The sequence below is a fragment of the Phaseolus vulgaris genome, chromosome 6 (assembly GCF_051622355.1).
Source record: "Phaseolus vulgaris cultivar YP4 chromosome 6, ASM5162235v1, whole genome shotgun sequence".
Classification (NCBI taxonomy): Eukaryota; Viridiplantae; Streptophyta; class Magnoliopsida; order Fabales; family Fabaceae; genus Phaseolus; species Phaseolus vulgaris.
The window spans coordinates 28,747,198-28,758,425 of NC_143503.1; the positions used below are offsets into that span (position 1 = coordinate 28,747,198).

The 11,228-nt window shown below is 35.7% G+C and overlaps 1 protein-coding gene across 1 annotated transcript; it reads left to right on the forward strand.

Annotated features, from left to right (window-relative positions):
• Nucleotides 1-4,835: 4,835 nt before the first annotated feature.
• LOC137831912 (exportin-2) lies at nt 4,836-8,429 on the forward strand. Its single transcript, XM_068639815.2, has one exon. It carries the CDS (start codon nt 4,937-4,939, stop codon nt 7,832-7,834), a length of 2,898 nt encoding a protein of 965 aa, XP_068495916.2. The 5' UTR covers nt 4,836-4,936; the 3' UTR covers nt 7,835-8,429.
• The last annotated feature ends 2,799 nt before the right edge of the window (nt 8,430-11,228 follow it).

Below are 11,228 nucleotides of genomic sequence, written 5' to 3' on the forward strand. Positions count from 1 at the left end.
AGGTTGTGGAGGTGTAAAGCCTTGCCTTCTGCGGTATTCTTGGCCTGGAGAGTTTTGGAAAATAGGATTGCAACTAGGGTTAATTTGGTAAGGCGCGGGATGGTGGTTGAAAATCCTGTATGTTGCTTGTGTGGGAAGGTCGATGAGTCGTCGAGTCACTTGTTCGCCGTTTGTGACTTTGCTTGGAGGGTATGGTGCCTTTGCTTTGAGTGGCTTAGAGTGTCGTTCGTAATCCATTCGAATCCAATGCAAAATTTTATTCAATTCAGGTTGAGTCAGGCATCTGTTTCGGTTAATGATGTTTGGGGGGCAATTTGGGTTGGAATTGTGAGTGAAATTTGGAAGCATAGGAACTCGGTCGTCTTTAATGGAGGAGTGGCAGATGCATTAGAAGTTTTTGCCTCAGCACAAGTAAAGGTGTGGTCTTGGATTGCTGCAAAGTCCCGCGAAGTTTATTTTTCCTATCCCTGTTGGGTTCTGGATCCTTTGGCCTGTATACAGCTGATTCGGTAAAGCTAGTTAGCGCTTGGTTTGGTTGGTCTTTTGACCGACGGTTTTGGGTATCGAGTTAGGAGTTAAATTGTATGTGTGTTTGTAAAAGGGTTGAACCACCCCTAAAGTGGTTCTCATTTATTGATTTTTTATTGCTGATAAAAAAAAAGTAGCTAAATTTTATGAAAGAAGGAATAACTAATTTTCTCTGTCAAATTGTAGCATATAATTATAATGTGACGAGTACTTGCTTAAAAAGCAACATAATGAGTACTTTGGTAATGCCTTTAGGCATCATTGAAAGAAACATAACATAAAAAAAAATAGTCATATAAAACAAGTCAATATTACAATTTTGTTGTTCTAACTTAATTATTGATTTTGAGTTTAAGTTTATATATATATATATATATATATATATACGATTATCTTCCAAGAAATTAATATGCGAGTGATAAAATTCAAAATTACAATTGCGTTAATAATATTCTTAATTATCAATTTTTAAATTTTAATAATAATGTGTCCCAAATATTCGGGATGTTTCCAGTTTGATTTAGTTGAAATTTTATATAAAAATTGAACAACTAAAATAATACCACGTATATAAGTCGATGATAGAGTATCAAATTTAAACAAATCAATATATATAGCTTTTTGTTGTTTATTTGGGATCAAATTTATTTTTTAAAAATTAATAAAACAGATTGATATACTGAAAATTTTCACAACCGCTTAATTTTCATAGTTTTTGAAATGATACTTACTAAAGGTGTGTTGCTTAAGCTCTGGGAATAATAATGTTTTATGTATAGAGACTATATATAGCGGGAGATTTGATATAAATACATTAAAAACGTGGTTTATTTCAATTTAATTTTAACAAAATAATAGATAATAATCAAACCATTTCTTTTTGCTTTTTTAAACTAATACAATAATTTAAAATAATTTTGTTCAATTTTACACATTCTTTCAATTACAGTAATTGACATATTCATAATTATTATTATTTTTATTAACAATAATATAACATAATTCTAAACCCTAGTCAAAGTCCCAATAGTGGAAGTGTGAAGATGCACGTGATTGTCCCTCTACTTGCGAGGGGTTATTAATTGGGCAATGGTCCCTTATTATACGTCATGGTTCACTCATCATGACTTCAAAACTGCAGGGACTATATTCACTACACAAAACGTTGATTTTTGTTTCCTGTCGCTGTTTACAAAAATGTACGTGATTTGTATACCTTTCAAAAATTTAAGATTTAGATTTTCACTTTATATGATATTAGATTATTTAAAGTTTATTATAACAAAAATTTGATATATATAACTAGTATTTTGACAGTTTAGGGACTAGTTCTTGATTTTTTGAGCTTTTGTTGTAATCTGGTGATGAATATTATTTACTGGTGTTCTATATTTTTATATTTTTTGGTGACCAGATGGTCTTTAAGTTTGTTTACATCTAACTAATTATTTTGTATAAGTATTGGAGAATCTTTTAAATACTTTAAATCTATTTATTTATTTATTGTTGAAAAAAAATTATTGACAGTTAATCTAATAAGATTTTTTTTAAAACATACTCTTATTGTCCCAAGAGGCGAAAACATATGTGGAGCCAAAAGAAGCTTAGAGTGGATAGTTCTAGAAGTGAAGTGTTAGGATGCTGATTTTGGCCCCCACAAAATTTCAAACCTGAGTCAAACTTGTGAGAGTGCACATGATTGTTACTTCTACATTGCTACCCTCTAATTGCTCTTTTGTAGGACCCTTCTTCCTTCTATACGTCATTCTTCACTTATAATGACTTCAAAAATATTCTACTTTTTTTTTTAGTTTGGCAACTAAAAAATGTTGTAGTTAGTCCTTAAGATTGTGGAAATAGATCGTTGAAAATATCATGCGGATTGGATATTATTCTCTGAATATAAAAACATAGGAGCTGGTTTTTTCTATTATAAATATGATTTTTTGAGTAAATAAACAATAAAAAGTTTATGAATATGTCTATAACTAATTTATTACTTGTTTCATATAAACATCATTTCCATGTAAATATAATTTTTCTATATTTTTTTCAACAAATTTTGGTGGTTTATTCTTCTGTTTTAAAAATAAATATATTAATAAGGAAATCGTAATGGATAAAATAAGATAGGATAATCAAAATCGTCCATTTTTTTCTTTTCTTTAACATGGAGATGATTATAATGATATAGTTTGATCAAGAGGTGTTGGTGTTGTATGACCGAAGCTTTTGAAGTTTCATCAACTCATTTTTTGAAGTTGGTCTAACTCGGAGTTGTGTTGGAACGTATTATTAATTTGCATTTATGTTGAATTTATATTAAATTGATTTATATAAAGTACACTCTTTAAAAAATATACTATACTAATTAAGATTGCATCCACAAATTATGTGTTATTTTTTTTATAAAAAATGTTTTTTTTCTAGTACCCATAATTACAACAATGATAATATATATATATATATATATATATATATATATATATATATATATGACTCGAAATGCAATGTAATATAAGATACACTTAAATAACAAAATTTACATCATCAAATGATTTCAAATCTAAACTCTTTAAATTTACAATTAAAGTTACGTATATACAAATTATAACTTAAACTTTCATCTATAATTACTAAAATTAAAACAACCAATTTATATTTTTGTGTGTGCACTCCTACATTTTAAACTTTAATAAAAGGTATGTGAGTATAAAATTAACTTTCCTTACCTTTTAATTTAGTTTCTTGTATATCAAGAAAATTATAGTTTCAAGAGATACATTCAATAAGAGAGGTCTTCCCAAATTACCAAAGACACACCTCTTTTTCCTAAGTCCACCATTTAGTCTATTTATTTTCCTTTCAATACTTAACTACTCTTGTTCCAAACCATTTAACAGCTCAAAACCCAAACTCTCCTTACTAACTACACCACCTACTCAAATGCATACATTATACAAAACATATAATCACATAAGTTAAGATTCGCCATAATTAAAATGTAATTATAACTTTTTTTTACAGAACTATAGTAACACACAAAAATTTGTTACAAATTATACGTTCTATTTTGTTATATAATTTATTAATTTCTATTTATATACATTTTAACAAACGAATTAGAAAATAAAACCTTTTTCGATTGTCACATGAATTTGTTAACTATGCCACGCCCTGTAATTATGGTGATTGATTATGTTTCCATTTATACGTGTTATTATGTTGATTGAGATTTTCGTTTTGTGGACACATTCCGAACTGGACCTGGATCTACATGGGTATGACGGTTTCTTACTGTATCTTTATATGTTTTTTTCTTATTTTCATAAATTTTATATTTTAAAAAATGTTCTTATGTAATATTTCAGTTCAATAATTAGTTTCAAATTACATAATTTCTAAGTATTTTTTCAGATCCATTAGTTTTTAGATTATACAATCTATAAATCTTTCTAACTTCTGCATTATTTAATTTATAAACATATTTTTAAATACGTGTCCGGATTACATAACCCAGAAGGTATTATCAAATACAGATTTCTGGATTATATAATGAGACTATTTTGGATTATATAATCTGAAATATGGGAGTGGAGGAAGAAGGATAAAATATATTTTCATGTTTTGCAAGAAGTTTCAGAAAAGAAAAACATATAGAGGTGCAGGAAGAAATAGTCGTTGGGTATTCATTAGTCATACGGTCCATCACAAGGAAATGCCCAAAAGCCAGGTTTGGAGATTTCGTTTAATATTACTGTTTAGGATTGGGCTGGTTTTGATTTATAACTTTTGTTTTGGGTTTTTTACGTTCACACCGTCATTCATAAATACATTCTTTTATGACTGAAATTTCGTGCTTACAAACAAACAAAAACTTCAAATAAAAAAGATAAAAAAATTTATTTATTTTAGATTTTTATTTAAGTAGAAAATAAATTATTTTAGGATTTTAAGCAACTTAAATTTTAAATAAAATATTATATTTAAAAATTTTAATTATTTCAGATTTTTATTTAAATAGTAGTTTAAATACGGATTACCTGATCCGAACCTAACACTCAATTTAAAAATAAGTATCCCTCAAATACGTTACGATGTTGCTAAAGATCAACCTTACCTCCACCACCACGTTCAGCCAGCAAAAGCCAACACGCTGCCATGGACCTTCTACGTTTGAAATAAAACTCGTAAGAATAATTTTGGAATTCAAAAAACAATGGGTGTGGAGGTTCGAATTGATGCGGTGCAAGAAGAAAAAACCATGTATTGGTAACGTTTGGTTTTTGGACTTTTAGTAGTGCAGCAAATGAAAAATGAAAATTTTTAAGCGTGTTCAAAACTTGAAAAATCTCACTTTCCCTCTCCAAATAGAAACACTCAAAACCTCTCACAAAGTGTTGTGGCAATGGAGTGGAACCCTCAGACACTGCAATTTCTATCGGAATGCTTCCTCCAAACGCTTGCTCCGGCACCCGAGCCCCGCCGCCGCGCCGAAACGTCCCTCGCCGACGCCGCCGACCGCCCCAACTACGGCCTCGTGGTCCTCCGCCTGGTCGCAGAGCCCTCCGTGGACGACCAGATCAGGCAAGCTGCCGCCGTGAACTTCAAGAACCACCTCCGCACGCGATGGTCCTCCGAGGCTCCCATAGACCCATCGGAGAAGGAGCACATAAAGTCCCTGATCGTTCCACTCATGCTCTCCGCTACCGCTACCCGTAAGATTCAGAGTCAGCTCAGCGAAGCCCTCGCCGTTATCGGTAAGCACGATTTCCCCAAGGCGTGGCCTGCGCTTCTTCCCGAACTCGTTTCCAATCTAAAAAACGCGTCACAGGAGTCCGATTATGCTTCCGTTAACGGCATTCTCGGCACCGCCGATTCCATTTTTAACAAATTCCGTTTCGTTTATAAAACCAATGATCTTCTCCTCGATTTGAAGTATTGCCTCGATAATTTTGCTGCGCCTTTGCTTGAGGTTTTCCTCAAAACGGCGTCGTTGATCGACGCCAGTGTCAATTCCGGCGCGAACCTGCGCCCGCTCTTCGAGTCACAGAGTCTGTGCTGTAGCATTTTTTACTCGTTGAATTTTCAGGAGCTCCCTGAGTTCTTTGAGGATCACATGAAGGAGTGGATGGGTGAGTTTCGGAAATATCTCACCACCACTTATCCTGCTCTCGAGGGAAGTGGTGGCGATGGTCTTGCTGTTGTCGATGAGCTTAGGGCCAAGGTCTGTGAGAATATTAATCTGTACATGGAAAAGAATGAAGAGGAATTTCAGGGTTATTTGAATGATTTTGCTCTTGCTGTGTGGACTTTGCTGGGGAATGTGTCTCAGTCTTCTAACCGGGATCAGCTGGCCATTACCGCGATCAAGTTTTTGACCACGGTCAGTACTAGTGTTCACCATAACTTGTTTGCGAGTGAAGGGGTTGTGCCCCAGATATGTCAGGGAATTGTGATTCCCAATGTGAAGTTGAGGGAAGACGATGAGGAGCTTTTTGAGATGAATTATATAGAGTTTATTAGAAGGGATATGGAAGGTAGTGATCTTGATACTAGGAGGAGGATTGCCTGTGAGCTTCTCAAGGGAATTGCTGCGCATTATGGGGATGTTGTAAGGAACATTGTCTCTTCGCAGATACAGAGTTTGTTGAGTTCATTTGCTGCCAATCCTGTGATTAATTGGAAGGACAAGGATTGTGCCATACACTTGGTTGTTTCTCTCGCTATCAAGAAGGCTGGAACTAGTTACGTCTCCACTGAGCTTGTTGACGTTCAGAGCTTTTTTGAATCCGTCATTGTCCCTGAGCTGCAGAGTCCCGATGTGAATGGGCATCCCATGCTTAAGGCAGGTGCACTCAAGTTTTTTACTATGTTCCGGAGTCAAATATCGAAGTCCGTGGCATTGAAGTTTTTCCCAGATTTGGTTCGGTTCCTTGCTTCGGAATCAAATGTTGTACATTCTTACGCTGCAAGTTGTATTGAGAAATTGTTGTTGATAAAGGATGAGGTGAGTGGGCCACGCTATACTTCAGCAGACATCAATCCGATCTTCCCGGTGCTGATGAACAATCTTTTCAGCGCCTTAAAGCACCAAGAGTCTGAGGAGAATCAATATGTGATGAAATGCATTATGAGGGTTCTTGGGGTTGCTGATCTTTCTGCAGATGTTGCTCGAGTTTGCATTGAGGGGTTGACCTTTATTCTTGGCGAAGTTTGCCGAAATCCTAAAAATCCCGTTTTCAACCATTATCTCTTTGAGTCTGTCGCTATTCTTGTGAAGCGGGGCTGTGAGAAGGGTTTGTCTGTATCTGTTTTTGAGGCAAGCCTTTTCCCTAAGCTGGAAATAATTTTGACCAATGATGTAACCGAGTTTTTTCCATACACATTTCAGTTGCTTGCTCAGCTTGTTGAGCTAAACAAGTCACCCATTCCGCCCATTTATTTGCATATATTTGTGATTCTTTTGTCGCCTGATTCTTGGAAAAGAGCGGCAAATGTCCCTGCACTTGTGCGTCTACTCCAGGCCTTCCTTCAAAAGGCACCGAATGAGATCAACCAAGGGGATAGACTGACCAAGGTGCTTGGCATATTTGACACACTTATACAATCTTCTAGCACATCTGATCAAGGATTTTATGTACTCAACACCGTCATTGAGAGTCTTGACTACGGTGTTATTAAACCTTATATTTCTCATATCTGGGCTGCTCTTTTCAGGGAGCTCCAAAGAAGACGAACAGTAAAACTCATAAAGTCTCTTCTGATATTTATTTCACTTTTTCTGATTAAACACGGGTGTTCAAACCTTGTTGATACTATGAACGGTGTGCAGCCAGATATTTTTAATGTGATTTTGAATCAATTTTGGATACCTAATCTTAAGCTGATTACGGGAGCCATCGAGCTTAAGTTGGCTGCTGTTGCCTCAACCAGACTCATCTGTGAAACTCCAATTCTTTTGGATCCTGCTTCTGCTGAATCCTGGGGTAAGATGGTGGACAGCATTGTCACTCTTCTTTCACGGCCAGAACAGGAAAGGGCTGACGAGGAACCTGACGTGCCAGATATTTCAGAAAATGTTGGTTACACTGCTGCATTTGTTCTTCTTTACAATGCTGGGAGGAAAGAAGAAGATCCACTAAAAGATATAAGAGATCCGAAAGAATTTTTTGTTGCTTCGTTGTCTCGGCTGTCGACACTTTCTCCTGGAAGATACCCGAAGGTTATCAATGAAATGGTAGATCCGGAAAATCAAGCTGCATTACTCCAGCTCTGCAATAGCTTAAATCTCACAATTGTTTAAGTACTTGACACACCATCTTGCTTGCTTGGTTTGCTCTCGATGAGGTTTCCTTTCGGTTAGAATTTGAAATATTGAAAGCCAATGACATATTGAAGTTTGCAAATATTTGTGTGACTATGTATGAAAGTGGTATACTTTTGCTATGGTTTCTTTATTTTGGGTGGAGTTTTGGTAGTCAGCTACTGTTGTAAGAATGCATGTGTTTTTTGCTGAATGGTGCGGGGAGCAATTTTTTCCGTTGCAAATTGCCCTTTCATTGTTCTAACTTGCTAGGCGTTGAAATTTGTTTCAACGGGACATGTATTTTGGGTGGAGTTTTGGTAGTCAGCTACTGTTGTAAGAATGCATGTGTTTTTTGCTGACTGGTGCGGGGAGCAATTTTTTCCGTTGCAAATTGCCCTTTCATTGTTCTAACTGGCTAGGCGTTGAAATTTGTTTCAACGGGACATGTATATGCTTTGTGTGTGTTGTCAGAGGTGAAACATATTTTTAAGTTTTAATTTACTTTCATGCTACATGAATGGTGGCTGGTATTGTCTGTATCTTGTAAGCGAGCCGCACCATTCACTAAATTTTCAGTCCTATTCATTTTGGACGTCAAGTTTCGTATTTTTCTGGCGACGTTTATGGGTTATACCAAGTTATCAATGCATTCATTCGGCCCATGATGGTCAAAAAATGTGGCTTCCTTGTACAGTTCCAGCCTGAATTCATGAGTTCTAAAGAGTGTTTCTAAGTGCAATGCAATGTTGTTAAACTTGTAGCTCGAAAGAGGATAGGGTATGAAAACTTGTAATCTGAGGATCATAACTCAACTTGAAAGACTTGCTATTCGAATTTTTACAACATAATTAAAATAATTATAAATAGATTTATAATTCATAAAATGGTCCAATTACATAAAATAATTAAATATAGATTATAATTCATAAAATTGTCTAAATACATAGCATAATTAAAAAAAGTAAATTCAAGATAATGTTTAATACAGATAAACTATTTAGTTGTCATGAGAAATGGAGTAGTGGCGGAGGCAGTGCAAGCGTGATGGTGCGAGCAGTGGCGTGAGTGGCAGTGCAATCGGAGACATGAGTGGTGGTGAAAACAGAGTTGCGAGTTGCATAGGGGTGCTGAAATTTGGATGTTCAAATTAGGAAATTAGGGTTTCTGATTTTATTTAAATTGGCGACAGCTTCTTCCTGCACCTTCTCCCACCCTCATACTAAAAGTACATTTACTAATATACCCCTCAGTAAAAATATTAAAAAATTAAAAATAATAGTTTAATATACTTTTAACCTACCTAATCTTTACTTTCACTTGTGCGTTTTCTCTCTGCAGCGGCGCCGCTCCACACCTCCATTCTCAGATTTTTTCTCTTCATCTCTCCACACCTCCATTGGAAGATTTTTTCTCTTCATCTCTCTTCATCTCTCTAAACTCCACATTCTCTAGCACTCACACATCCAAAGTGTCCTCTTCACAGGTTAGTAAGTTGAATTTTCCAGATTTTTCATTGCTTTTGAACCTGTTGCTGCTGTGTAATCCGTTTGTAGTGTAATCCGGTACGCTAGGCACCGAATTATGTAATCCGGTACGCTAGGCACCGGATTATGTAATCCGGTATAGTTGTTTATGTAAAGTAATATCGGATTACATAATCCGGTATAGGTTATTTTAGTAATCCGGTACTGTGTGCATTTTTCATAATAGGCACCGGATTATGTAATAATCCGGTATAGTTGTGAATGGAAAGTAATACCGGATTACTTAATCCGGTTTAGTTTATTTTAGTAATTCCGAATTAGGTAATCCGGTTTAGGTGTTTTAGTAATTCTGGATTACCTAATCCGGTTTAGGTTTAATTGTGTGTGTTTCGGATTATGTAATTCGGTTTAGGTTTACATTGTGTGTGTTTCGGATTATGTAATCCGGTAATATTCTTACAAAGTTTGCATTTTTGTGTTTTTGTTATATATTTAGTTTACAACCCACTTGTTAAAAACTATTTTTAAATTTTATATTATGTACACAAATTCATGATTATATTATTTATTATTTGTAAATAATTGAAATTTAAATTGTGTTGTGGATAGATATGGCTAAAACTAGAGGTGGTGGATCTCAAGATCATGATCGCAGAAGACCGACGACATCCGTCCGTAGAAGAGACCGAGGTGGTGTCGAGGAAAGGATTGATGATGATGTTCATATTGATAATGACAATGAACAAGAATTACAGAATGATGACCAAGTAGAGCACGGAGAAGGGTTTCCTGGAGGACCTTCTGATATGTCTTTACTGGTCAATTTTGCTGACCATGTTGTTGTTAAGCTTTGGGAGGGTGAGGTAAGAACGAAAAAACCTTCAATTAAATTATCTTTATTAATTATTGTTTAAATTTATTTAATTATATTTAATATATACAACATTTATATTAGGATCGGGGAGAACTTAAATTGGTATCTCACGGTAGGAAATTACGTAAATTTGGGATGCCTCATGCTAATATTGAGCTACTTGTACAAAATTCCGGATTGTTTAGTTTGTGCAATATAAGTTATGAAGTGGGTGACAAGGGATTGATTTCAGCCTTTGTCGAAAGGTGGCATCGGGAGACAAACTCCTTCCACCTTCCCGTAGGTGAGATGACCATCACACTTGATGATGTGTCATCTCTTTTACACCTCCCCATTTTGGGTCAATTCCCAACATATGTGCCCTTAGAGTACAACGGAGCTGCAACAATTTTAGCTGAGTTACTAGGGGTGGATGAGACTCGGGGGAAGGCTGAGATGAGGCAGTGTCGAGGCGTCCACGTACGATTGAGTTGGCTTCGAGATATATATGAGGAATGTTGCGCTCAAGAGGCTTGGGAGTGTGCTGCCAGGGCTTACTTGTTGCATCTGCTTGGATGCACTATTTTTGCAGATAAAAGTGCCACCTCTGTATCTATATCGTACTTATTGTTATTCAACAATCTACATATGTGTCATGGATATGCATGGGGAGCAGCAACACTTACATATCTATATGAGCAGTTGGGGGATGCATCTTATTTTAACACAAAGCAGTTGGCCAGTTATGCGACACTGATTCAGGTATGAAACCATACAAATAATTAACAATCACATGTTACATTCCATAATGTTTTGTATTAAATATTTTATAATTAATATGATTGAATTACGTAGGCATGGATTTATGAGCACTTCTCGGGCATGGGAAGAAGGGATATTAATCCCTCATATGACGATGTACACCCGCGGGCAGCACGGTATATTGTTGCCCATCAGATTTGCGCAGTTGGTGATGTGCGGGCGCAGTTGGATGGGGTCACACACGATGACATCATCTGGACTCCGTATGAGGACCATAGATTGAGCAGACCAT

Coding starts and splice junctions, on each gene's coding strand:
- LOC137831912 (XM_068639815.2), top strand. CDS start 4,937: ATGGAGTGGAACCCTCAGACACTGCAATTTCTATCGGAATGCTTCCTC.